Source organism: Bubalus bubalis, chromosome 3, assembly GCF_019923935.1.
Source record: "Bubalus bubalis isolate 160015118507 breed Murrah chromosome 3, NDDB_SH_1, whole genome shotgun sequence".
In the NCBI taxonomy this organism is placed as follows: domain Eukaryota; kingdom Metazoa; phylum Chordata; class Mammalia; order Artiodactyla; family Bovidae; genus Bubalus; species Bubalus bubalis.
The window spans coordinates 35,165,592-35,193,386 of record NC_059159.1 but is presented as its reverse complement, the minus strand read 5'-3'; the positions used below and the strand labels follow the sequence as shown (position 1 = coordinate 35,193,386).

Below are 27,795 nucleotides of genomic sequence, written 5' to 3'. Positions count from 1 at the left end.
CGAGAGCCGCAGCCAATCAACGCCGAGCCGGCTCGACGGCCAATGGGAGGTGCTCCAGGCGACCCGGCCCCCGGAATCTGCAGAGAAGCGGTTGGAGTTAACTCTCCACACCCCGGCACCGGTACCTGGGCTGTCGACTCGGAGTGCTGGGAGGGGTCCCCCAGGAGCAGAGTTTTTTGTTTGTTTGTTTGTTTTTTATCACTGGTAGGGAGGAGGAGAGGTTAGACCCTGGGTCACTGGACAGGCGCAGAAGCCGAGTGCGGAGACAGCAGTTCATCGGCCTGTTTGGGGCTGCTCCTTTTGCCAACCGAGGGCTCCCCTTCTTCTATTCCAGGTCGTCGCCGGGTGGGGCTGCCAAACTGTATATCCACTCCTCGGATCGACGTCAGGTGAACTCGCCCCTGGACTGAACAGATATCCTTAGACTGAGTAAAATGTTTGCATAATAGGTTCCAGGGCGGGGATGTGGTGCCTGCGGGTGCAGAGGAAGGGGTCCTGAAGGATCGCAGGGAACATAGTCACATCCTTATACTCTTTTGATCCTCACAGCAACCCAGAGGAGAAGGGCAGGCAGGCTGAGTAGGGTGGGATTTTGATCCCTGAGCCTAGGTTATACAAGGCCAGCAAGTGGTGGAAGAGGTCTTGAGACTCTGGACTCCTGTCCTTGTTCATGAGCCTGGTAATGGTTAATTATGCAAGGACTTCTGAGAAAAGAGGGGGAAGGCTTTGGAGAAAGATAGCAGGAGAACAAGGGATGTCTTCTGGGGTGAGAGAAGGAGTTAGGGGGGCACAACTGACCTAGAGAATCTTTAGAGGTCCAGTTTGGGTCTTCCTACTTACCAGCTGGATGGCCTTAGGCAAGTTACTTAACATCTCAGAGCTTTGTAAAATGGGAATGATAATTATGTATTGCGTAAGCCTGAGTGAAAGTGTTTTATTTTCTCTATATGCTCAATTAGTCTCCTTGTGCCCTTGCATATCCTGTTCCCACAGCACCCTTATCCTGCTACTGCTGCTACTGCTAACCCTTATCCTGGTAACCTCCAAATCACTCTTCAACTTGAGTTTCATCTCTCCTGATCCTTGAAGCTTTTTAGCCACTTCCATCCTGCTTTGTTGCTCAAGTAAGTGAGAAACCTTTGTTTCTGATTTGATTAGCAATTGTTTACTCTGACTCCTCCACTACAATGGGAGTTCTTGAACACTCCCAGGGCTGGGGAGCTGAGACTGAGTCTTTTCTCACCAGTTTACTGCTAAATCACAGATTTTGAATCAGGTAGGAGGTGTGGAGCAGATAATGGGGCTTCTCAAGAGAGGGTCTGAAAAGGTCCCCTGAAAATGTCCAAGGAATGCTCCACAAATGCCTCCCCCTGCTGGCTGGGATTATTACCTGAAAAACTGGATTTGTCTCAGTGAGTGTCGAGTCAAAAGACACAACCAAGCTAAAGTGTGAGAGAAGGAAGACTTGTAAGTAAGGAGAATACCAGTAATATTTCCCAAAGCAGTGTTTCCCGAACAGCAAAATTAGGAAAATTTGAAGCTAACGGTATGTGCATATTCATGAAGAGGTTTGGCTGGGGTTTGCTTATACATGACGGGGCTTGAGCAGAAGAGAATCCTGCACAGAGTAGGGGCAAAAGTCCAAGCTTTCATTGATTGAAATCACAAACGACAGAAGAAGGTTAACATCATCATTCCTTAGGTTCCCACCCGTCTGCAGGTTTTAGCCAGAAGTTACCATTCCCCACCTGTGTGTGGGGGCCTTTGTTCCCCTAGAACAACTCAAAGATCAGATTGTTATGTATATCCTTTGAGGAGGACCTCAGTTCAGTTCAGTCGATCAGCTCAGTCGTGTCCGACTCTTTGCGACCCCGTGGACTGCAGCACACCAGGCTTCCCTGTCCATCACCAACTCCCAGAGCTTGCTCAAACTCATGTCCATCAAGTCAGTGATGCCATCCAACCATCTCATCCTCTGTTGTCCCCTTTTCCTCCTGCCTTCTATCTTTCCCAGCATCAGGGTCTTTTCCAATGAGTCAGTTCTCTGCATCAGGTGGCCAAAGTATTGGAGCTTCAGCTTCAGCATCAGTCCTTCCAATGAATATTCAGGACTGATTTCCTTTAGAATTGACTGATTTGACCTCCTTGTGGTCCAAGGGGCTCTCAAAAGTCTTTTCTAACACCACAGTTCGAAAGAGGAGGACCCAGGACTCTTGTTTTGTCACTGAACTGTTGCTTCTAAATGCTTTTACTCTGTTCATGCATTCTTTTGTTCCTCTATGATTTTAATTACTGAGATCTGTTCTAGGGTAAACATTGTAGGCAGGCTTGGATCACAAAATGGCTTCTCTTGTCAAGAAAGCCATGTGGGGTTCTCTCTCTCCCAGACCCCTACCCTATCTGCTTGTAGGATGAGAGCTCATCGTTGCTTTAATTTTTGAGTTTATACCAGTGGTTCTCAAAGTACAGTCCTTGGAACAACAGCAGCAGCACCTGGGGACTTCATGTGTGTGTGTGTGTGTGATGTGTGTGATGTCGTGTCCAACTCTTCCTCACCCCATGGACTATATGTAGCCCACCATGTTCCTCTGTCCATGGGATTCTCCAGGCAAGAATACTGGAGTGGGTTGCCATTTCCTCCTCTAGGGGATCTTTCTGGCCCAGGAATGGAACCCGCGTGTCCTGTGTTTCCTTCAGGCGGGTTCTTTACCCCTGAGCCACCAGGGAAGCCCCAGGGGACTTCATAGCAATGCAGATTCTCTAGTCCCACACTAGATCTCTGGTGCTGAAGATGGGGCCTGATGAGACGCTTAACAAACCCACTAAGATATTTTGATATGTGCTAAAATTTTAGAATTACTGGCTGAAGCCTTTCATTTGTAATATCCAGACATCCTATAGATAGACAACTTTTAAAGTGTTATTATTTTTAAAACAATCTTAATTTTTAAAACAGTTTTAGATTTATAGAAAAATTATAAAGACACTATGAGACTTCCCACATCCAATTTCCTTCATTCAGTTCAGTTCAGTCACTCAGTCATGTCCGATTCTTTGCGACCCCGTGGACTACAGCACGTTAGGCTCCCCGTCCATAACCAACTCCCTGAATTTACTCAAACTCATATCCATCGAGTCAGTGGTGCCAACCAACCATCTCATGCTCTGTTGTCCCCTTCTCCTCCTGCCTTCAGTCTTTCCTGGCATCAGGCTCTTTTCAAATGAGTTAGTTCTTCATATCAGGTAGCCAAAGTATTGGAGTTTCAACTTCAGCATCAGTCCTTCCCATGAATATTCAGGACTGATTTCCTTTAGGATGGACTGGTTGGATCTCCTTGCTGTCCAAGGGACTCTCAAGAGTCTTCTCCAACACCCCAGTTCAAAAGCATCAGCTCTTTGGCGCTCAGCTTTCTTCACAGTCCAACTCTCACATCCATACATGACTACTGGAAAAACCGTTTCCTTCATTATTAATATCTTACATTAATATTGATGGGAATAGAATAGGGTGGTTATACAGGTAGTTGTAGACATCCCAGTAGGGGACTATAGACAGAGAAGGAAACCTAGAAAACTTTGGGAGACCACTGTAAGTTAATGATAACTCAAGAAAGTTATTGGAACATTGTTCAATGAAGCAGGCTTGCTTAACTATAAAACCATAAACAAAACCACAAGGCCATTAGATGGGAGAAAAATGTCACCACCCTTCTACTAATGCAGTAATCCTAGTTTGACCTCAGAGGGTCAGACACTTTCCTGCCTAATATGAAGGAGGAGCTAGTGATGCATGTCTGCATCTATGTCTTCTTGAAGAAGGCAGTCTTTTCCCCTCCCCCTTTTTCATTATAGAATTGTAGCCCATTCAATCCCCGGGGCAGAGTTTCCCAGCTGCCCAGAAGCATCTCTCACAATAAATCTACTTGCCTATCACTTTGCTTCTCCCTGAATTTCCTCTGCACTGAGACACAAAGAACCTGAACCTCAGTGAGTCCAGACATCAGGTGAGTGATTCTAATTAAAAGGTTGTGGGTTCAAGTCCCAGACTTGGTTTTGGCTGGGTCTGAGTCCCAATCTGAGGTAAATGATTTCAATATGATATATTGATATTGTTACAATTAATGAACAATTATTAATGCATTATTGACATCCATACTTTTCCAGATTTCTTTCATTTTTCTATGAAGTTTTTTTTCTGTTTTAGGATTCCATCCAGGAATTGCATTCACTTGTGGTTTCTCCTCAGGCTCTTCTTGGCTGTCATGGTTTCTCTGACTCTCCTTGTTTTTGATGACCTGGGCAGTTTTGAGAAGTACTGGCTAGGTATTTTGTAGAATGTCCTTCTATTGTTTTTTTTTTCTTTTATCATGACTGGAGTGAGGTTGTGGGTTTTGGGGAGGCAGACCACACAGGCAACAGTCATTCATCACATTATGTCAAAGGTGCTACTGCATACATACTGTCTGTCAAAATGACATCACTGTTGATATTGACCTTGATCACCAGGCTGAAGTAGTGTCTGTAGAAAATTTATTAGAATTTTTTCCTCCTTTCCACAGTGCATTCTTTGGAAGGAAATCACTACATACAGCCCACATTTAAGGAATGGAGAGTTAGACTCCACTTCCTTGAGGGAGAAAAATCTATATAAATTATTTGGAATTCCACATGGGAGATTTGTTTGCCCCATTTATTTATTTATTCAACTATTTATTTCTATCTATGGAATCATGGATATTTATTTTATACTTTGAGTTATAATCTGATATACTTTATTTTGTTGTTTATAATGTTCTAACTTTGGCCTTTGAGAACTCTTTTACTAGATTTCTATGTTTTCTTTATTTTTTTGGCCACACTGCCCAGCTTGTGGGATGTTAGTTCCCTGACCAGGGATTGGCCTGAGCCCTCAGCAGTAGGAATGACAGAGTCCTAACCACTGGACTGCCAGGGCATTCTCGATTTCTATGTTTTCTTGACATATCCTCATCAAATCTTTTTTAAATCAAACTATTTATTTTGTGAGCTGGATTCGACTTTGAGATCTTTCCCCCACCAGGGATCAAACCCTGGCCACAGTAGTGGAGGCGCAGAGTCCTAACCACTGGACGGTCAGGGAAGTCCCTATCCGTCCAGTGGTTAAGACTTCATCTTCCAATGCAGAGGGTGCTGCATTGATTCCCGGTTGGAGAACTAAGATCCCAGATGCCTGACAGCCAAAAACATAAAACAGAAACAGTACTGTAACAAATTCAAAAAAGGCTATAAAAAATTCTTGTAAAAATTTTGTTTCTTTACTTTTTGGCAATGTAAGATGCTCCAGGCTCATTTTGTGTATTTTCTGCCCTAGTTCTAGTGTCAGCTATTTGTCCAAGGAGCCCTAGTTTGCTTTATTGAGGAATAGTATTAGAACTAAAATCTGAGCACTGGCTGTGCTTGATGCCATTACGTGCCATTACTTCTAGACTCTCTCAGCGGGAGTGCATGTATTAACATGTTCTGTAAGCTTTAAGGCTTTTGACAAATGCATTATATGAGTAGTATTATACAAAATATTCTCATCACTTCCCCCTTCAACCCCCGCCAAAGAAAATCCTCTGTATTTCACCCGTTCAACCATCCCTGGCAACTACTGGTCTGTCTATTGTCTCTGTAGTTCTGCCTTTTCCAGAATATTATATAGTTGGAATCATAAAAGAATGTAGCCTTTTCAGACTGGCTTATTTGACTTAACAATATGCATTTAAGTTTCATCAATATCTTTTTAAGCCTTGATAACATTTGATTATTGAATAATATTCCATTTTATGAATGTACCACAGTTTGTTTATCCTTTCATGTGTTGAAGGACATCTTTGTTGCTTCCAGTTTTTGGTGATGATGAATAAAGTTGCTATAAATGTTTGTGTGCATTTTTTTTATATATATAGACATTTGTTTTCAAATCAGTTGAGTTTATACCTAGGAGTACGATTGCTGAATTGATTGGTAAGACTATGTTTAGCTTTGTAAGAAATTGCCAAACTCTTTTTTTGCCATGTAGGTTATTACAGAGTATTGAGCAGAGTTCCCTGTGCTATACAGTCATTCTTGTTGATAACCTATGTTATATACAGTATTGTTAATTATAGTTGACATTTTGTATATTAGATCCCCAAAACTTATTCATCTTATTGTTGGCAATTTAAACCCTTGTATATATTATATTCTTTAGTGAGGTGTCTATTCAGATCTTTTCCCTGTTTTTAATTGGATTGGTTAGCTTTCTGGTTGTTGAGTTTGAGTTATTTGTGTATTTTGGATAACAGTCATTTATCAGATATGTTTTTTGACTATTTACTCCCAGTCTATGACTTGTCTTTTCATTCTCTTAATAGTATCTTTTATAGAGCAGAAGGTTTTAATTATAATAAAGTCTAACATCAATTTTTTTCTTTCATGGATCATGTTTTAGGTGTTGTAACTAAAAACTTACTGCCAAACCTAAGGTTGCCTAGATTATCTCCTACATTTTCTTTTAGAAATTCTGTAGTTTAGGTCTATGATTTACACTCAGGTCTATGATCTTTTTTGAGTGTGAATGAGGTAAGGTCTGTGTCATTTTTACATATGGATATCAGTTGTTTCAACAACTTTTGTTGAAAACAGTAGCCTATCTCCATTGAACTGTCTTTGCTTCTGCTGTCAAAAATCAGTTGAGGGCTTCCCTGGTGGCTCAGTGGTAAAGAATTCTGCTGCCAATGCAGGAGACAGGAGTTCAATTCCAGATCCAGGAAGACCCCACATGCTGCAGAGCAACTGAGCCCACGCAGCATCACCATTGCACCTGGGCTCTAGAGCCTGGAACCACAGCTGCTGGGCCCACGTGCCGCCGCAACCACTCAAGTCTGCACACCCGAGTTCCACAGCACCAGAAGCCACTGCAATGAGAAGTTCACCCACGGCAACTAGAGAGCAGCCCCTGCTCCCTGCAACTAGAGAAAAGCCCAAGTAGCAACGAAGACTCAGCACAGCCAAAAAGAAAAAAATAAATTATTTTAAAAATCAGTTAACTCAGGGAAAAAGTCAACATTTTATAACTATAAATGGAATATAACCTATAAAAATTTTTGAATCACTATGTTGTACACCCAAAACTAATATGGTAAATCAGCTATACCTCACTTTTTCAGTTCAGTTCAGTCGCACAGTTGTGTCTGACTCTTTTCGACCCCATGGACTACTGCACGCTTGGCTTCCCTGTCCATCACCAACTTCTGGAGCTTGCTCAGACTCATGTCCATTGAGTTGGTGATGCCATCCAACCAACTCATCCTCTGTTGTCCCCTTCTCTTCCTGCCTTCAATCTTTCCTAGCATCAGGGTCTTTTCCAATGAATCAGTTCAAAACACCTCAATTTTTAAAAAGTTGAAAAAAAAATTCAGTCAATATTTGTGTTAGCCCATTTCCGCTGGTCTGTGTGTGTATTTTTTCACCAGTACCACGCTGTGTTGATTATCATAGACTCTTTTTTTTCCCCCTGAGTGTGAATGTCCTGAGACAAATGTGAGAGGAGTGGAGGAGGGGAAGCACAAAGATGGCCCCAGGTATGAGAGAAGGGGTGAAACCACAGAGAGAGGAGGGTGGACGGTACAGAGGCCTGGAGGACACCGGGTTGTGCCTCTTCTGCACCTCTGGCTGGGGTGGCCTACATATCAACAGATTCATACCGGCTGCCAGGCCCTACACCTGAAGTGCTCAGACTCCACCTGGTGGCAGGTAAAGAGAATCCTCCATTCTCGCCTAGAAGAGAATCTGTAGGGATTCCCAGAGAAGGCCAATGGCTCACCACAGGCAGGCTACCTACCCCTACTGGCCTTCTAGACAGAAAAGAAGCCCCAGGTGTTTTGTACTCCATGAAGGATTCCACTGGAGTTCAAGGTCCTGGCCCTACCAGAGGCTAGTGGAACTCAACACTTCTTTCATCATGAGCTCCTCTCCACTGGAAGGGACTTTTTTTTTAAGCCACACTGCATGGTATGCAGAACGTCTCCAACCAGGGACTGAACATGGGTCTCCTGCATTGAAAGTAGGAATCTTAACCACTGGACCACCAGGAAAGTCCCGGAAAGGACTTTTTTACATAAAGTATGCTTTGGCCCTGCTTGTGTCACGTGCTCATGCCTGAACAAGTCTCAGTGGCTAGGGGAGAGGAAACGTGCTGACTGGCTGCTTCTGGTTCATACACTTCCCCAGAATGTACCGTGTGAACCTAGAAAGATGGAAGGGTGGGTCCCTAAAAGGAAACTTGGTGCTGGTGCCAGAAGAGGGGGGACTGGGTGGGGAACTGGTTAAAACTCTTGCTGTCCACTCCCCTACCTGATCAGAAGCCTCAGTGCCTGCTCAGCCCTGTCTGGTTGCCTGCAGGGTGGCCTCTGTGTGTTCCTCCTGCCCCACACCCCTCTTTCCATATCAGCTAAGATTCCCTTTCATGGTTCTCCAGATAGGCCTACTTCCCTCTTCACTGTGCCTGTACTTCCGCCATCTCCCCAAATGGTCACCCATGCCTTGCAAGATCCCCTGCAGGAGGGCATGGCAACCCACTCCAGTATTCTTGCCTAGAGAATCCCCATGGACAGAGGAGCTTAGCGGGCTACAGTCCATAGGGTTGCGAAGAGTCAGACACAACTGAAGCAATTTAGCATGCATATGCCTTGCCTCTTAGCCTGGCCAAACTCTACCTGATTTTTAAGGAATAGTCTAAGTGCCTCTCCTCCATGAACCCTTTCTTAACAGCCAGGTGAGTGACGTAAGGAGGACTGAAGGAGGGTCAAGGTCGTCTGATGTGGAGGTTTAATAAAGGGGTGAAAGACAAAGATCTAAGGATTCCTCTAGCCTCCCAGAAAAGAATCTTTGGGCAAAATCAAGACCAATCACGTTGAAGTTTCATTTTTATTTTTTTTAATTTCCATTTATTTTTTGGTCTCGCTGCACGGCTTGCACAACCTCAGTTCCCTGATCGGGGATTGAACCCTGGCCACAGCAGTGAAAGCCTGGAATGCCAACCACTAGGCCACCTGGGGACATTCCTTAATCATTTTTAAATTGAAAGTATTTTTGTTTTTCACAAAGATGTTTACTGCAGCATTCATTGTAATGGCAAAAACTGGAAGCTGTCCAAATGCCCTGCACTCAAGAATGAATTGAAGCATTTAAGATTCTTTCAGCAGTAAGTGACAGAAACCCAGCTCAAACTAGCTTAAGCACAAAAGAGAATTCAGTGGTTCCAGAAGCCGGGCAGTGCAAGGGGCTTAAGTGATGTTGGCAGGCCGTCTCCATCTCTTGCCTCTGTCTGCTTCTCTCCTGTGTGAGTTTCATTTTCTTCCACTATTGGCCAGGAGAAGGGAGGCCAAGATGCAGATGGCTCCTGACTCATTTTATTCCTGCTTTGTGACCTTGAAAGAAAGAGAAAGCTGTCCTTTCCCAGAGATCCAGGGCAGGAGGCTGTCCTGGCATGGGTGAGTAGCCCATTCCTGGGCCAGTCTCTGTGGTCAGAGGAATGGAATCCTGTAATTGATTGAATCTGACTCCAGTGGCCAGGAGGAGGCTCCTGGTGTTGGCTGTCCCACTGGAACCACATGGAGTGGGGTGGGAGAATGAGGATTTTCCCAGGAGACTTTACTGTTGTTACCAGGATGGCAAAATCTAGTTGGTACAACATTACATTCCGGGAAAAAATACAGTTGCACAGACTGTGTAGTAACATGGCAAATAGTGATGAAGCAATGCTAGAAGAAGGCAGAAAACAGTATTGAAACTATGCTGGCACCTTTGGAAGATGGAAAAATAGAAAACTTTTGTTTGTTGTGGAAGAATGTATCATAATAAAACCTTTGGTGCCTTTGCAAAAACATTTGTACGATACATAAAATGTGTTTGTGCAAAAATAATGTGGCACACATGACAAAGTATGATTTTTCAGAACTCAGTTTCTTTTTGGAATGAGATGAGGGCTTCCCTGGTGGCTCAGAAGGTAAAGAATCTGCCTGTAATGCAGGAAACCCAGGTTTGATTCCTGGGTCAGGAAGATACCCTAGAGAAAGGAATGGCTACCCACTCCAGGATTCTTGTCTAGAGAATTCCGTGCACAGAGGAGCCTGGAAAGAGTCAGACATGACTAAGCAACTAACACTTTGACTTTTGGGGCATAAGTCATACTTTTCATCTTTCTGGCTGCTTTGAGCAGGGGACCCAATGGAATCTGTTTGTCACGAGTGCGACATCCTCATTGTAGTTCCAGGGAACTTGAGTTTCCCAAAGCATGCTGGCTTGCCTTCAGGAGTACAGGAAGTCTCTCCCCAACAGGTGGGCAGGTGAAAAGCCTCCAGGTGGGTCTCTGATAAGGATAGAGAGAGGACAAGGAAATAAGCTCAGGAAAGCCAGGAAGACCAGGTAAAAGTCCACAGGTAGGCCAGCCCACATAATTCCTCTTTTTCTGCTTACATCCTCACACAGACCTGGGGCAATTCAGGTAATACCAAGTGCCAACATGTTTGTAGCTAACAACCAGCGCTTTTGGGTTAATTTTCTATTTTTCTTTTTGGCCTCTCTGTGTGTCTTCAGTTCAGTTCAGTTCAGTCACTCAGTCGTGTCCAACTCTTTGCAACCCCAGGAATCGCAGCACACCAGGCCTCCCTGTCCATCACCAACTCCCAGAGTTCACCCAGACTCATGTCCTGGGTAATGTCGGTGATGCCATCCAGCCATCTCATCCTCTGTCGTCCCCTTCTCCTCCTGCCCCCAATCCCTCCCAGCATCAGAGTCTTTTCCAATGAGTCAACTCTTTGCATGAGGTGGCCAAAGTATTGGGAGTTTCAGCTTCAGCATCAGTCCTTCCAATGAACACCCAGGACTGATCTCCTTTAGGATGGACTGGTTGGATCTCCTTGCAGTCCAAGGGACTCTCAAGAGTCTTCTCCAACACCACAGTTCAAAAGCATCAATTCTTTGGTGCTCAGCTTTCTTTATAGTCCAACTCTCACATCCATACATGACCACAGGAAAAACCATAGCCTTGACTAGATGGACCTTTGTTGGCAAAGTAATGTCTCTGCTTTTCAATATGCTATCTAGGTTGGTCATAACTTTCCTTCCAAGGAGTAAGCATCTTTTAATTTCATGGCTGCAATCACCATCTGCTCTGATTTTGGAGCCCCCCAAAATAAAGTCTGCCACTGTTTCCACTGTTTCCCCATCTATTTCCCATGAAATGATGGGACCAGATGCCATGATCTTCGTTTTTTGAATGTTGAGCTTTAAGCCAACTTTTTCACTCCCCTCTTTCACTTTCATCAAGAGGCTTTTTAGTTCCTCTTCACTTTCTGCCATAAGGGTGGTTTCATCTACATATCTGAGGTTATTGATATTTCGCCCAACAATCTTGATTCCAGTTTGTGCTTCTTCCAGCCCAGCGTTTCTCATGATATACTCTGCATATAAGTTAAATAAGCAGGGTGACAATATACAGCCTTGATGTACTCCTTTTCCTATTTGGAACCAGTTTGTTGTTCCATGTCCAGTTCTAACTGTTGCTTCCTGACCTGATATAGGTTTCTCAAGAGGCAGGTCAGGTGGTCTGGTATTCCCATCTCTTGAAGAATTTTCCACAGTTTATTGTGATCCACATAGTCAAAGGCTTTGGCATGATCAATAAAGCATAAATAGATGTTTTTCTGGAACTCTCTTGCTTTTTCCATGATCCAGCAGATGTTGGCAATTTGATCTCTGGTTCCTCTGCCTTTTCTAAAACCACCTTGAACATCTGGAAGTTCACAGTTCATGTATTGCTGAAGCCTGGCTTGGAGAATTTTGAGCATTACTTTACTAGCATGTGAGATGAGTGCAATTGTGCGGTAGTTTGAGCATTCTTTGGCATTGCCTTTCTTTGGGATTGGAATGAAAACTGACCTTTTCCAGTCCTGTGGAAGTTCTGCTTAGTTCTCCAAATTTGCTGACATATTGAGTGCAGCACTTTCACAGCATCATCTTTCAGGATGTGAAATAGCTCAACTGGAATTCCATCACCTCCACTAGCTTTGTTCGTAGTGATGCTTTCTAAGGCCAACTTGACTTCACATTCCAGGATGTCTGGCTCTAGGTGAGTGATCACACCATTGTGATTATCTGGGTCGTGAAGATCTTTTTTGTACAGTTCTTCTGTGTATTCTTGCCACCTCTTCTTAATATCTTCTGCTTCTGTTAGGTCCCTACCATTTCTGTCCTTTATCGAGCCCATCTTTGCATGAAATGTTCCCTTGGTGTCTCTAACTTTCTTGAAGAGATCTCTAGTCTTTCCCATTCTGTTGTTTTCCTCTATTTCTTTGCACTGATAGCTGAGGAAGGCTTTCTTATCTCTCCTTGCTATTCTTTGGAACTCCGCATTCAGACACTTATATCTTTCCTTTTCTCCTTTGCTTTTCACTTCTCTTCTTTTCACAGCTATTTGTAAGGCCTCCTCAGACAGCCATTTTGCTTTCTTGCATTTCTTTTCCATGGGGATGGTCTTGATCCCTGTCTCCTGTACAATGTCTTGAACCTCTGTCCATAGTTCATCAGGCACTCTGTCTATCAGATCCAGTCCCTTAAATCTATTTCTCACTTCCACTGTATAATCAGAAGGGATTTGGTTTAGGTCATACCTGAATGGTCTAGTGGTTTTCCCTACTTTCTTCAATTTAAGTCTGAATTTGGCAATAAGGAGTTCATGATCTGAGCCACAATCAGTTCCTGGTCTTGTTTTTGCTGACTGTATAGAGCTTCTCCATCTTTGGCTGCAAAGAATATAATCAATCTGATTTTGGCGTTGACCATCTGGTGATATCCATGTGTAGAGTCTTCTCTTGTGTTGTTAGAAGAGGGTGTTTGCTATGACCAGTGCATTCTCTTGGCAAAACTCTATTAGCCTTTGCCCTGCTTCATTCTGTACTCCAAGGCCAAAGTTGCCTGTTACTCCAGGTGTTTCTTGACTTCCTACTTTTGCATTCCAGTCCCCTATAATGAAAAGGACATCTTTTTGGGGTGTTAGTTCTAAAAGGTCTTGTAGGTCTTCATAGAACCATTCAACTTCAGCTTCTTCAGTGTTACTGGCTGGGGCATAGGCTTGGATTACAGTGATATTGAATGGTTCGCCTTGGAAATGAACAGAGATCATTTTGTCATTTTTGAGACTGCATCCAAGTACTGCATTTTGGACTCTTTTGTTGACCATTATGGCTACTCCATTTCTTCTAAGGGATTCCTACCCACATGTGGCTTACGGGAACTTAATTCCCCAACCAGGGATTGAAACTGCATTCTCGACAGTGAAAGCACAGAGTCCTAACCACTGGACCACTGTTAGGCACTGGACTGCCAGGGAATTCTCAGTTGTTATTGTTTTTTTGGCTGTGCCATACAGCTTGCAGTCTCTTAGTTCCTCAACCAGGGATTGAACCCAGGCCCCAGCACTGAAAGCACAGAGTGCTAACCAGTGGACTACCAAGGAATCCACACCTCCCCTGCCATTCAGTTATCTTTAAATGTTGAAGTTGCAAACCAAATAAAGCCATTCCTATTTTAGTGAAAACAAAAAGCAGGATTTCTTTGGCTGCACATGTGCATTTAGCTTTCTCGATAGGGTCTCTGAGGCACTCTTGTAGAGGTTTCCTTTTCCTGGAACCCGGCAAGCATTTAGAGGTGAGGGCTGGGAGGTTGGATGTCTGGTCTTGGTGTGTGTGTGTGTGTGTGTATGTGTGTGTGTGTGTTGGGAGGTTGGAAATTTGGTTCTGGGTATATGTGTGTGTGTTGGAAAGTTGGATCTCTGGTCCTGCATTTGTGTGTGTGTGTGTGTGTGTGTGGCAAAAGCAGGCACCTGGGTGTGGGCAAAGACCGCCAGAGTTCCTCACTGCCCTCCCTGCCTCTTCCTCCCACTCCCATCTTCCCATCTTCCCAGGATGGGATGTGGCTCATTCCACCCCGTCAGCTGTTCTTATGACAGACACGGAGGCCTGGGAACTCTTCAATCACAAAGCAAATTACAGGTGAGAGGGGATCTCCTCCACCCCCGCCCACCCTCCCAGGGGTACTGACTCTCAGCCAATCAACAGCAAAACCTCTCAGTGGGACCTGGAGAGTCATGGGGCTGGGACCTTGAGAGACAGGGACTGAGAATGGGGAGCAGGCAGGGGGCCCAGCCAAGGGCATACCCACCTGGGGAATACCAAGACCTCCCCACTAAGTCCCACATCTGCATGTGCCACCTTCTTCCTCCTTTACACACACACACTCTCCCAACACAATGGCTGGGTGGGGCTGAGGAACTGGCTTCCTTTGCAGAGATCTGAATCTAGGCCCACAGTTCCCGCCCCAGAAACACAGGAACAGACACACTCAGAGACCCGGCCTCACATTCCTTGCTCCAAGGGGCAGGCAGGACAGGCTGAAAATAGAAACTGCTTCCAAAGAGATAAAGGTAAATTCAGGGAGTGCTACTGCAGAGTTAGGGAGGGGGCAACTGGGGTAGGGATGGGGTTCCGTGGTGTGAAATGATGGGCTGGCTCACACCAAGGAGACAGGCTGGATACTGAAGGGATGGGCTGTCTCGTAAGGTGTGGGAGAGATGGTCAGACACGCTGTCAGGGGACACACACACCACACCACAGCGACCCAGGGGTGTCTGGAGCCCATGCTCTACCTCCAGCCCAGCCGGGGCCATGGTCACCCCATCCTGACCCCACCCCTGTCCAGCCTTGGCCCCCACGAACCCCCTGTCCATGCAGCAATGTGGACCCAGGACAGAACATGCGCATACACAACAGTCCACTCTCCATGCCTGAGGTTCATCCTTTCCACAGACTCTGTTATCCTTGGAAACCTGGCATTCGGGGTCCCTCACATCTTCCAGAGCCCCAGTGTGCGCATGTGGAGTGTGCTGTGGTTGGGGGGGGGGTGTCCGGTTGGGAGGAGGATCCGATTCCTGTTTCCTGCTCCTACTCACTCAGCCCCGGGAGGTGACCGAGAGTGGAGAGGACTTGAGGGTGAGTGCTTGGGCCGAGTACCTGGGTCCCTGAGAGAGGCCTGAGTGGGGGGTGGGGGAAGGAAGTAAGAGCTGATACCTGAGGGGGGCAGGGATCCCGGAGGGGGCAAGGCTGGGGAGGAGCTGGCCAGCTGGCGAGGCTACTGCCTGGGTCACCTAAGGAGCTTCCTCCCAGAACACAGAGGCCATTGAGCCGCGAGACTCGCGGGCTACAGCCCCCAGCCCCCACCCCGCATCATTTCTCAGAAACCAATGTGGGGCTTAGAGGGACCTGACTCTCCTGCTGACTCCATAGGGAATGTGGGGGCGCAGGTCTTCCCGCTTTGACCCTTCAGCCTTCTCAGGCTTACAGGAGGCAGTGAGCCCATGCCCCAGCATCTTGCCCAAGTGGTCCTCACCTTCAGTCTGATCTGATCTCCTTCCTCACCACACTCTGGGCATCCTGGCACGATCCAGGCTTCTACCCACTGGGGCCTCTCTCTGGGACCAGGTGGGGAGCAAGGAGGCAGACAGGGATGAGGATGGGGCAGGAGAGACCATGCCCGGGGCCTCCTGGTCTCCTGGGGTCAGAGGCTCCAGGAATCTTCATGGCAGGAAAAGGAGACTAAAAATAATCCGGAAAGGGAGAGTCCGGAGAGAGGAACTGGGAAATGGGGGGCGGAGGGCCCGCAGGAGCAGGGAAGCTGTGATGTGGCCCAGGCACACACAGCACATACGCCCCACAGAGAAAGCACAGAACACACGCCCAACACCCCCATCTCACTCACCCCACACACTGTGTACCCCATTCTACCACTTTGTGCTACATATGATAGATACACTTTTTTTTCTCCCCAAATATTTATTTGGGCCAGATCGAGCTCTTAAGTTGTGGCACACAAACTCTTAGCTGAGGCATGCAGGATCTAATTTCCTGATCAAGTATCGAACAGGGGCCCCCTGTACTGGGAGTGTGGAGTGTTAGACACCGGATGGTCAGGGAAGTCCCAACAGATACGCTCCTGAAACACCGCATCCAACACCCGGTTCATATATTAATAGCAGCAGCAGCAGCACACACACGCCATGTCCATGCTTAAACCACACACACAAACGTTCACAACACATACTACAGACACGGAACACAATTCCTGAGGTAGACACTTAGCTGCATGCCCTATTTCCCTTGCTGATCCAGTCCTCTTGTGCTCCTCTCCCAACTTGGGTCTCTATCCAGGTGCCCCCTCTCTGGCCTCTGTCTCCTCTGGCCTGATTGTGACAGCAGAGGTCAAAAGATGGAGCGAGATGGAGGCTGGGGGGTGAGGGGGTGGGGTTTCAGAGTTCTCAGGAAACGGAATAAGGAGGATTGAGAGGTAATGAGAAAAGACAGTGGAAATAGGGAGGGAAGAGAGGAAGTGCCCCCACCTCTACTCCTGAGCCTAAAATCTCGGCTCATTTGCCTGCAGACATTCTGCTCAAAGGTCTTGGTCTACTCACGCAGGAGCGTGGGGGGTGCAAAGGGCACTAAGAGTCTCTCTTTCTGCCCCCTCTTCCTCAGGGGATGACTCCAGCAGTGTACCCCACTCCTTGGAAGAGCTCAGAGGAAGATGTCAGCCCAGTCTCTTCCGGAAGCAACACCCCCCACCCAGAAGCCCCCTCGGATCATCCGCCCCCGCCCCCCTTCTCGTGCCCGAGCTACCCAGTCCCCAGGGCCCCACCACAACGGCTCCTCTCCACAAGAATCTCTCCTCACCGACAATGAGGCACCAAGCCCCATGTGCACCCCCATGTTCTGGGAGCCCCCGGCCCCATCCCTCAAGCCCCCCGCCCTTCTGCCCCCATCAGCTTCTAAAGCCAGCCTTGACTCCCAGACTTTTCCAGACTCTTCCGACACCCCCAGCCCAGTGTCCCGGCGCTCCATCTCCCCAGAGACTGCTCCCCGGTCTCCAGTACCCCCACCCAAACCCTCTGGGTCACCCCGCATGGCTCTGTCCCTGCTCCCCAAGACCCAGGTCCCCGACCAGGATGACTCTGCCTCGGCCCCAGGCACTGTGCGCAGACTGGCTGGCAAGTTCGAATGGGGGACTGAAGGCAGAGTCCAGGCTGAGGACACCCTGGAGCCAAGTCCCCCAGGGGGAGTGGATGTGAATGGGGAGAGAGAGACACCCCAGGGCAACCTCACTGGGAGCGGGTCCCAGGAGAACGGCACTCCAGGTAAGCTGGGCTGGGCTCAATCCAGCTCCTCTTTTTCGTTCTCAGGGCTTTACGATTTTTTTTGGAGGGGTTGGAGTTACACCCCGGGGGTGTAACCAGGGATCGAACCCATGCCTCCAGCATTGGAAGTGCAGAGTCCTAACACTAAACTGCCAGGCAAGTCCCTTAGATTGGGTACTTTAAGAGGCTACTTTTTAAAAAATGGATTCCATACTTTGAAAATCTGGTTTTAATACCTCTGGAGCTTTGAAGAGAGCCTGGAGGTGAGAAATGCCTAGCACTGACCTCCAGTTCCTGCTGCCGCGCAGGTTAAGGGGAGGGAGGAGGCCTGGGGAGGGGGGCTGTCCTAAGGAGGCCCCTGTCTCCCACAGGTGCTGGGCTGGCCTGCCCTCCCTGCTGCCCCTGTGTCTGCCACGTGGGCCGGCCTGGCCTGGAACTCCGATGGGTGCCAGTGGGGGGCTATGAGGATGGCCCCAGGGTCCCTTGCCGGGCCTCCCCACTGCGGGCCTCCCGCTCCCGCCCCAGCCCTTCAAGCCTCAGCCACCCCCCAGTTGTCCTCACATCCTACCGCTCCACTGCTGAGCGCAAACTCCTGCCACCCCTCAAACCCCCTAAACCAACTCGGATCAGACAGGACATCACCATCTCTGGGGAGCCCCCACAGCCTGATCTTGATCCGCCCTCTGAAGATGGAATCCAAAGAGGTACAGGGCCCAAGGGATGGACCTCAGGGCTGGGAAGAGACTGGGTGGAGGTGTAGCATTCTAAACACCAACTCACTACAACCCCCGACAAGCCCTGGGCTTCTTGTTCCTCCATCAGTTGCTACTCCGGGGCTGACAGTTGTAGTTTCTATAGTAGCAGTCTTTGCTGGGCTGGGGTCAGGAGTCCTGGGCTGGTGATTCTTCACTCTGGGTTCTCTCTTAGGGGACAGTCCTGATGGTGCTTCTCAGAATGATTCTCCAGCCACCACGGAGGGCAGGTACTGAACACCTAGATACTCCTTCCTGAAAACAGACTAAACTTTGCATGTGGATGTGTGTGTGTGTGCTAAGTCACTTCAGTCGTGTCTGACTACTGCGACCCAGAAGCCTGCCATGCTCCTCTGTCCATGGGAGTCTCCAGGCAAGAATACTGGAGTGGGTTGCCACGCCCTTCTCCAGGGAATCTTCCCACCCCAGGGATGGAAACCTAGTCTCTTTAAGTCTCCTGCATTGGCACGCAGTTCTTTACCACTAGTGCCACCTGGGAAGCCCAGACTAAACTTTGGGTCCACCTAAATCCCACCCCAAGCATGGAGTGAAGAAGGGCTGGGCCTCTAGGGACAAGCAGCCCCAGTTTCTAACCCCAGCTTTGTCCCTTATCAGCTATGTGACCTCAAACATTCACTTAACCTTTCTGGGTCTCAGCCTCCTCACCTGTGAAATTGGGGTAAACATACCAAATACTTAATAAGTTGCTGGGGTCTGATACTGGTGAAGAGTAAATCATTTTAGTTGCCCCACTTTGAGCCTCTATTGAAATTATTGTCCACAAATCCATGTGGCAACCAGGAACATTTCTCCTGTGTTACCTGGGCCCATCAGTTCTTTCACCACCATCATCAGAGTTAATCTGAGACCAACCATTTATTCAGCATTTACTGGAGTTTAGTCTCCTGGGTTTTCACTTTGGGTGAATAGGTGTGCGGTGGTGCTGATGACCAGAACAGAGTTGGGGGGAGGTGTAACAGCTGGAGCTGAGTTGCACTGAGGCACATACAGGACATTCCAGACAGTGGTCCTTCCATGAAAGCCCTGGAGATGGAGGCTAGAAGTGTACAGTGCCCAAAGATTGAGATAACAGGAATGGACGGGGCCCACTTAGGGCCTCACATACCACAGGCACATAAAACGAGCTGGGGTTTGGCTAGGGTCCCTACATACAACCTGGACGTCGGTTATGTACCCCTGCACAGCATCATGTGAATAGCTGTGTTTTGAGGAACTCCATTCCTTTCTCTTTCCACAGAGAGGAAGAGGAGCTGGAGGAGCTGAAGGAGCAGAACTGGGAGCTGCCCCTGCAGGATGGTGAGGGCTGCTGGACCCCGGGGTGCCTGCTGAGACCCAGCTAGCGGCGCGGACCGGCTAGGTGGGGCACGGGACTTCTCTGACGTGCCTGTCTGCTCTCCAGAACCGCTTTACCAGACCTACCGCGCAGCCGTGCTATCAGAGGAGCTGTGGGGGGTCGGTGAGGACGGGGGTCCCACTTCAGCAAACGCTGGGGAAGCTCCCACCTTCGCCCGTCCCCCGGGCCCTCGAAACACGCTGTGGCAGGAGCTTCCGGCTGTGCGAGCGAGCGGCCTCCTGGACACCCTGAGTGCCCAGGAGCGGCGGATGCAGGAGGTGGGCGTCCCTGGGCTCGATGCGGGGCGTGGAGGGGAGGAGCCTGGGCCCCAGGCCCGGGCTGGGAGCTGGGCTTTCCATTCGCGCCCTGCGCATCCTCCTTAGAGCCTGTTCGAGGTGGTGACGTCGGAGGCCTCGTACCTGCGCTCCCTGCGGCTGCTGACCGACACCTTCGTGCTGAGCCAGGCGCTCCGGGACACACTCACCCCCCGAGATCACCACACCCTCTTCTCCAACGTGCAGCGAGTCCAGGGAGTCAGTGAGCGGTCAGTGGGGTCCCCACCTTTCTGCTGGGCAAGCCTGGGGTAGGGGGAAAGCACGGCTTCTCAGCTCTGTCTCGGGGGCCTTCCCTCCAGAAGTCGGGGGGTGGGGCGGTGGGCACCCCAGGCTCTCTGCCCCGCCTCCAGTGCGTGTTCCCCACTCCCGCAGTTTTCTGGGGAAGTTACTGTCCCGGGTGCGCACTTCCCCCCACATCCGTGACCTGTGCGACGTGGTGCACGCGCATGCCGTGGGGCCTTTCTCCGTGTACGTGGACTATGTGCGGAACCAGCAGTATCAGGAGGAGACCTACAGCCGCCTGATGTGAGTGTAGTAGTGGAAGGGTCACCCGTGCGGGAGGAAGCCGGGGTACAGGAGCAGGGTCCAGGCCGGGGCAGGTCGCGGGTGATTAGGGCCTTCAACCAGAGGCCAGCCTGCTCCTGCCTCCGCAGGGACACGAACGTTCGCTTCTCCGCGGAGCTGCGGCGGCTGCAGAGCCTTCCCAAGTGCCAGCGCCTCCCGCTGCCCTCCTTCCTGCTCCTGCCCTTTCAGCGCATCACGCGGCTCCGCATGCTGCTGCAGGTACCGCGTCCTGGCCTGGGCCCTTTTTGGCCCCACCAGCCCTGATGGGGCCTCCTGCCCCGCCATCACCATTTCCCGCCCCACCAGGAACACAGCAAAACCCTAAGTTAGGACTCAAAATCGGGGGCCCTCCATCTAGGACACCCCCTACCCCCAAGCCCTATCTGGAGTTACCCAAACGTTTCAGAAAGTGGTCTGGTGCAGGAGAAGAGCCTCTGGCTAGAGACCTGAGTTCTGGTCTTAGCTCTGCTGCTAACTGGCTGAGCCACTCTGGGCATGCCCCCTTTTCTCTGTCCAGGTCTCAGGGTGAATGTGGTGAGTGGTTTTTGAGGTCTTCTCAGGCCATATCTTTGACTGTATGCCTTCCCAGTGGAGATGATATCATCTCCAAGGAGGCAGAAACTTCTCCTTTGAGGGGTATAAACATCTTAAATATTCCACTGGTTATGGTACTCCGAAAGGCCAGAGTACCTAAATAGATATACAGTGTATCAGTGGTATTAAAATTTCATGGTGGGGGGTGGGGCAATGTCTAAATAGGCTCCTTAGAGGGGTGATACTGAAAAAAGTGGTGAGAAACACTCTTCTACTGTAGAGAAGAAAATTCTCCCTGAACCAAGTCACCCAATGTGGGGATCTCAGGGTGAAGAGCCCTCAGTTATGTTTCCAGTGTCTTAATGTCTTATTCAGCTTTATATAGGAGCTGCCCTGCTGGCTCAGTGGTAAGCAATCCCCTTGCCAATGCAGGAGACATGGGTTTAATCCCTGGGTCAGGAAGATCCCCTGGAGGAGGAAATGGCAACCTACTCCAGTATTCTTGCTGGGATAATCCCATGGACAGAGGAGCCTGGTGGGCCACAGTCCATGGGGTTGCAAAGAGTCGGACATGATCGAGCTCACACACGCCACCTTATATATCCCCAGTGTAGACAACAACAACAAAATTATGATCAGGAGGATGGCTCTAAATCATAATAGCTAAGCAACTCTTGAGTGTCTTTTCTAGATGTTCTAAGTGCTACACACCTGTTTAACCTTACTAATGACTGTGTGAGGCTAGGAACTATTGTTGATCCCACTTTATAGATAAGGAAACTGAGGCTCAAAGAGGTTAAATAACTTGCCACAGGTCATACAGATAATATTCAATAATTGATGGAGACAGACTTCAAATCCAGGTACTCTTAATTCCATGCTATGTTGCTTCTACTAATTATTTTTTTGTCGCTCAGTCATGTCCAACTTTGGGACACAGGCCCGAATACTGGAGTGGGAAGCCTTTCCCTTCTTCAGGGGATCTTCCCAACCCAGGGATCGAACCCAGGTTTCCCATATTTCAGGCAGATTCTTTACCAACTGAGCTATCAGGAAGCCCTCTAATATAATAATAGTTGTGGTTAATAATTATTAAAATAATAGCAACCTTCTTTTCAGCATTTACTATGTCCCAAAGACTATGCTAAGTACTTTATATAGATTTCCTTATTGAATTCTCACAATGCTATTGATTTGGTCTGTAGAAATTATCCCCATTTTACAGATGGGGAAACTAAGAGAGGAGAGGTAATGTGAGTTGCTCAGGGTTATGCAGACAATGAGTGGCGAGGCTAGTGCCCCAGCCCTGTGAACCCCAAAATGCCAAGCCAAGTGGGGTCCTCTGAGTTGCAACCCCTCTGAATCCCAGGGCTGCAGAGCAGGGGTCCAATTACCCTTCCTCTTTGTTCCCGACAGAGGATGAGATGGTTGGATGGCATCACTGACTCAATGGACATGGGTTTGGGTGGACTGCAGGAGTTGGTGATGGACAGGGGGGCCCGGCGTGCTGTGGTTCATGGGGTCGCAAAGAGTCGGACACGACTGAGCAACTGAACTGAACTGAACTTTGTCCCCAGAATATCCTGCGCCAGACAGAGGAGGGGTCCAGCCGCCAGGAGAATGCCCAGAAGGCCCTAGGTGCTGTCAGTAAGGTGGGAGGGGGATGCTGGGGCTAGGGGAGGTGAGGAGGTGGGAGGCAGGGATGGGTGGAAGGGGTGAGATGGGTGGATGGGGTGGGAAGGGTGGGTGATTCGGCTTCCCTTACCCAGATCATTGAGCGATGCAGTGCCGAGGTCGGACGCATGAAACAGACAGAGGAGCTGATCCGGCTCACGCAGAGGCTGCGCTTCCACAAAGTCAAGGTTAGCTCCCGCCCAGGCTCTGGGCTTCCCTTTCCCCATGGTGCTCTGAGGTCAGAATTTCCTCCCTGCTTCTTCACAGGCCCTGCCCCTGGTCTCCTGGTCCAGGCGCCTGGAGTTGCAGGGGGAACTGACAGAATTGGGGTGCAGGAGGGGAGGTGTGCTCTTTGCCTCACGCCCCCGCTTCACCCCCCTCTGCCTGCTGCTCTTCAGTGACCTGCTGCTCATCACTCAGCCCAAGAGGTGGGTCCCAGGGAGGGAGGGAGCCCAGGCAGGGGTGGGGAGGAGGAGTCCAGCTAGACCCCTGCTCTCCCTCTGAACCTCCTCTTCCCTGGGCAGTGGACAGCGGCTACAGGTTCTGGATTATGCCCATCGCTCCCTGGTCCAGGCCCAGCAGGTCCCAGACCCATCTGGCCCCCCTACATTCCGCCTCTCTCTTCTCAGCAACCACCAGGGCCGCCCCACACACCGGCTACTCCAAGCTTCATCCCTGTGAGTTGTGTCTCCTTCAGAAAACACTCTGGGCAGGGTGTGTGTGTGAGTGTGTGTGTGTGTGTGTGTGTGTGTGTTTTCCTGGTGGTCCAGTGGTTGAAACTCCATGCTTCTACTTCAGGGGGCACAGGTTCAATCTCTGGTCAGGGAACTAAGATCCAGCTGGTGCCACGGAAAAAGAAAACACCCTGGGGGACCCACTCCTGACCCTTACCTGACCTCTCAGAGTCCACCACCCTCCCCGCAAAGTCTCTCCTCCTAAGCCCCTGGCTAACCCCCAGGAGGATCTCCTGGGCCATAGGTGACCCCCTTCCCTATGTTCCCACCAGATCAGACATGCAGCGCTGGCTGGGCGCCTTCCCTACCCCAGGCCCCCTTCCCTGCTCTGCAGACACTGTCTATGAGGACTGTGGTGAGTGTCCCCAAGAGGGGAGGAGGGAAGGAGAAGGGAGTCTTCAAGAAATATGGGGGAGAAGCTAAAAAGAGCCTGGATCCCACTGTGATGTCACCCACCCTGACCAGACTGTTCCCAGGAACTCTGTTCGGAGCCTTCCACACCCACCAAGACAGAGGGACGAAATGTGGAGTCCAGGGCTCCCCCCAAGCACCTTCACAAGAACCCTGAAGGTGAGAGATTCTTTTATTCATTCATTCAATAAATATTTATTCAGCATTTATGAGATACCACTCACTGTTCTCAGCACTGTGTACCAGACACGCAGATACCCTTGCCCTGCTATACTATACATTCAAGTAGAGGTAAAACAATAAAGAACAAACAAGATAAATAAGGTGATAAGTGCTGTGGAAAATCAAAGGTGAAGCAGAGTCAAGGAGGTTAGGAGTCTCCAGGTTGGGTAGGGTTACACGTTTAAACAGGGAGGTCAAGGGACTTCCCTGGTAGACTGGTGGTTAAGATGCCGCACTCCCAATGCAGGGGGGCCTGGGTTCAATCCCTGGTCAGGGAACTAGATCCCATATGCTGGAACTAAGAGTTCTCATGGTGCAACTAAGCCCCTCTGCAGCCAAATAAATAAACAAACAAACAGTAAGTAGAGAGGGTGAGGCAGATCTCACAGGCACCCTGTGGACAGTGGCTTGGTGAAAGAATTTAGGCACATGGTCTCTGGTGTAAGAGTGTCCCAAAGGGATGCAGGAGTCAGGCCAGTGTGTTTGACGAGTGGTAAGAAAGCCAGTGTGACAAGAGGGAGTGAGGAAAGGAGAGAGAAGCAGATGAGGTCATAGGGGTAATTGGGATCAGGTCACGAGGGTCCTCATAGGTTCCTGTAAGAACTCTGGCTGTCACTCTGAGTGAGATGAGCAGTCAACGCAGGGCTTTATGGGAGGGACCCCACCTCTCTCTGATGCTGCTGTCACATCCACCTCTAATGGCCTCCAATGCTCCAAGGCTTTTCCACTAATTCCCACGCCTGCCACGGCCCTCAGGCATTAGACCCCACTGGGCCTCCCTTCCCATCCCCCCGCCCCCCGCCCTGCCCTCTGCCCTGGACCCACTTAGGCCCTTGTGTCTTCTTTTTTAGGCTGGCTGAAAGGGCTTCCTGGAGCCTTCCCTGCCCAGTTGGTGTGTGAAGTCACAGGGGAACATGAAAGGAGGAAGCACCTTCGTCAGCACCAGAGACTCCTGGAGGCTGTTGGGCCGTCTTCAGGCCCCCCCGATGCCCCCCCACCCTAATGCATGATGGTGTGTGGAGGGGAGCAGCGCAAGTCAGGACAGCTGGCAGCCTGACACAGAGAGAACAAAGCCCATCCATGCACTGGATTCGCTGTCAGTGGAAACGCTACCTCAGTGGCAACCAATAGGGACTGAGCTTCAAGACTGGGCAGCCAATGAAAACAGGGCCGTCTGAGCCCACGCAGGAGGGAGAATGAAGATGGCTTGAGTGGGTTGCCAGTGGAGGCAGAGGCTTAGTGCAGAGCGGACAGTAGGTGGTGAGCCTCTGGCCAGTGAGTATCCCTGCTATGCTCACAGCCAAAGAAGAGAATTCTAGGTCAAGGCAGTTAAGAGGGCTGCATTTGAGATAAAGTCCTAGGATCAAATAGCCAATAGCAGGGATACGTCCAGATGGTGATCTGGGCCCAAGAGACCAATAGGAGCCCTGCTTGGTGCTATAGCAATCACTGTCTTGTCTTTTGAGTCTGGGAAGTATTAGATTCCATTCCTGGGGTGCCTCCTGTATCCTCTTAAGCCACTTCCTCTCTTCTAGAAGAATCCAGAGTATGTCTCAGAGAATCTGTGTGTGTGCATATGTCTGTATATGTATTAAGGAGGGCGATTTTTTGGAACATGGTGTGTATGGTTTTGCCTCCTTGCCAGATAACCGAGTGCTCTATTTCTTCCCTCACCCCTCATTTTCCCCATTAGTCTCCTCAAAAAGACACTAGGTCTGAGCTCCAGAGGCAAATGTGCTGGGTATGGCTTGGTAGCCAGAGGCCAGAGCTGGGGATGAGAGAGTCCTGGGTTCTGGGTCTCTTGGAGGCCAGAGACACCAAGCAGCCTTGCAGAGGAGTCTGAAGGACTGAAGATGGCCAGTAGCTGGGGTCTGAGGCCTCCTGAAGTTTGTAGGCCCTTCTCCTTGCCCAAAGCTTGGCCCCCATAATCCCTATCTGCAGATCATCCAGCCTGAACCATAACCAGCCATCCAGCCTCAGCCTCGGGCTTCAGACTGGCTCTGGGCCCCAGGATTGGGTGAGCTTCAGCTGTGGCTCTCGAGCCAACTGAGCCTCTAGGGCTTTCTTGCCTTCATCATGATCCTTTCACAGAAACACTGGCCCAAGCAGTGGGAGAGAACAGAGAACCAGTGTTGCTGCCTAACCCCACCCAGAGCATCTGCTTACAGATGAGAAACTGGCACGATGCCAGAGGAGGAAGTGAGGGACAGACAGAGCAGAGCAGACAATTGTGGGTAACTGGCATCACTTCTTCCCTTCAGCTCACGCATGGCAACTTGCCTGGGACAGAAACTGCCATGCCCTTCACAAGAGAGTGCAAGAACTCTGAGGGATCCAGAGGGAGAAAGGTACTGGCATTTGGCTTGTCCATGACTTTGGAGATTGACCCAGCACAGTGCCTGGCATATGAGATGCCATGCCATGCTTAGTCACTTAGTCGTGTCCAACTTTTTGCAACTCACTGTAGCCTGCCAGGCTCCTCTGTCCATGGGATTTTCCAGGCAAGAATACTGGAGTGGGTTGTCATTTTCTTCTCCAGGGGATCTTCCCAACCCAGGGGTCAAACCTGTGTCTCCTATGTCTCCTGCATTGCAGATGGATTCTTTACCCACTGAGTCATCACCATCAATAAATATTGGTGGAGCTGTGTTGAGGCTTTTTGGGAGACCAAGTTTTTAAAGCAGGAGTGGTTGCTAAATGTGACTCTATTAGGGGAGCAGAGCTGGTTGAAAAGGTATTTTTTGAGAGCAGGGGTCAGCTCTGCTGGGAACTGGGGCTTGGAGAGCAGGTGCAAGTCCTGAATGTGCTGATGCTCATAGCTTCCGAGGGATCTTGGACAGTATGGTGGTGGGAGAGTTTCAGGTGCTGGAGCAGGGAGCTGCAGGTTGGGAAAAGGACAGGTAGAGCCAGATATAGCTGGGACTTGGGCAAGTGAAGAACACAAAAGGCAATCAGTCAGCAATAAATGTCTTTTACTGAGCAGCCATGCATCTCTGTGTTTAATTCATTTCTACATCTGTTCATTGAGTGCCTTCTATGAGCTAGGCACTCTTCTAGGATCTGAGGATACAGAGATGAAAAAGACAAGGACCTTGCCCTTAAGGAGCTTACATTCTGGGGAAGTTGCTAAGTAAACAATTTAATAACTAAGATAAGATCAGATAGAAGTGATTACTTTGAAGAAAATGCAAAAAAAGGCTATGATACAGAGTAGTGTGTGTGTGTGTGTGTGTGTGTGTGTGTGCATGTGTGTGTGTATGCATGTGTGTGTGGCTTTGGGGAAGAGCCTGGAGGAGATGACGTTAAACTGAGACCCAAATAACCAGAAGGAAGCATCTGGGAAGATCTGAGCAAAGAACACCCTAGGGGTGGCAACAAAGGGACTGAAGTCCAGGAAGAGAAGGCAGTGGTCATGGGGAGGGAACTGACCTACATGCTCACAAGTTTCCTGGGGGCTGGGGGGGTGTCACTCCACAGAAACTCCCCTCGTCCTCTGATACTCAGAGACACACAGACACATCCAGAGGCAGGCAAAGCTGCACATGTATCCCACATATATGTTCCCTCCCAAATCCTCAGTCCCTTCCCGAATCCTGCCACTTAAGGAAACCTCCAGGCTCCAAGCCAGAGGTTCTGATATTGGGACAATAGAAAGACGGAAATCAGTTAAGAGTTTTTTGGGGAATTGCATTATGGCTAAGACTCGGAGCTCCCAATGCAAGGGGCTTTGGGTTTGATCTCTGTTCAGGGAACTAGATCCTACATGCCACAACTAGAGATCCCAGCGTGCTGTGTGCTCAGTCACTCAGTCCTGTCCGACTCTTTGTGGCCCTTTGGACTTTAACCTACTAGGCTTCTCTGTCCATGGGATTTTTAAAACAAGAATACTGGAGTGGGTTACCGTTTCCTCCTCCAAATGCCATAACTGAGACCTGGCACAGCCAAATAAATAAACTGGGGGACGTGAAAG

The 27,795-nt window shown here is 49.3% G+C and overlaps 1 protein-coding gene across 9 annotated transcripts; it reads left to right on the top strand.

The window, feature by feature from the left end:
• Positions 1 to 5: 5 nt before the first annotated feature.
• On the top strand, positions 6 to 27,635 carry ARHGEF15 (Rho guanine nucleotide exchange factor 15). Of its 9 annotated transcripts, none has more exons than XM_025280607.3 (19): positions 6 to 121; positions 335 to 429; positions 994 to 1,124; positions 13,970 to 14,057; positions 16,590 to 17,245; positions 17,617 to 17,949; positions 18,173 to 18,227; positions 19,256 to 19,314; positions 19,418 to 19,629; positions 19,735 to 19,895; positions 20,059 to 20,211; positions 20,340 to 20,469; positions 22,362 to 22,436; positions 22,554 to 22,646; positions 22,726 to 22,886; positions 22,983 to 23,135; positions 23,465 to 23,547; positions 23,658 to 23,762; positions 24,677 to 27,635. In XM_025280607.3, exons 5-19 carry the CDS (start codon positions 16,639 to 16,641, stop codon positions 24,826 to 24,828), a joined length of 2,532 nt encoding a protein of 843 aa, XP_025136392.1. In that variant the 5' UTR covers positions 6 to 121; positions 335 to 429; positions 994 to 1,124; positions 13,970 to 14,057; positions 16,590 to 16,638; the 3' UTR covers positions 24,829 to 27,635. The 9 variants fall into 9 exon arrangements, with proteins under 9 accessions (XP_025136392.1, XP_045020792.1, XP_025136390.1 ...); XM_025280605.3 differs by having other exon boundaries at positions 53 to 178; XM_045164857.1 differs by having other exon boundaries at positions 335 to 1,124.
• Positions 27,636 to 27,795: the final 160 nt, after the last annotated feature.

Excerpts from the sequence above, each read along its gene's own strand:
- ARHGEF15 (XM_025280607.3), top strand. The coding sequence starts at position 16,639 with ATGTCAGCCCAGTCTCTTCCGGAAGCAACACCCCCCACCCAGAAGCCC. Across the intron at positions 19,630-19,734 it reads AGGAGCGGCGGATGCAGGAG|AGCCTGTTCGAGGTGGTGAC; the intron begins GTGGGCGTCCCT and ends CATCCTCCTTAG. Across the intron at positions 22,437-22,553 it reads CCCTAGGTGCTGTCAGTAAG|ATCATTGAGCGATGCAGTGC; the intron begins GTGGGAGGGGGA and ends TCCCTTACCCAG.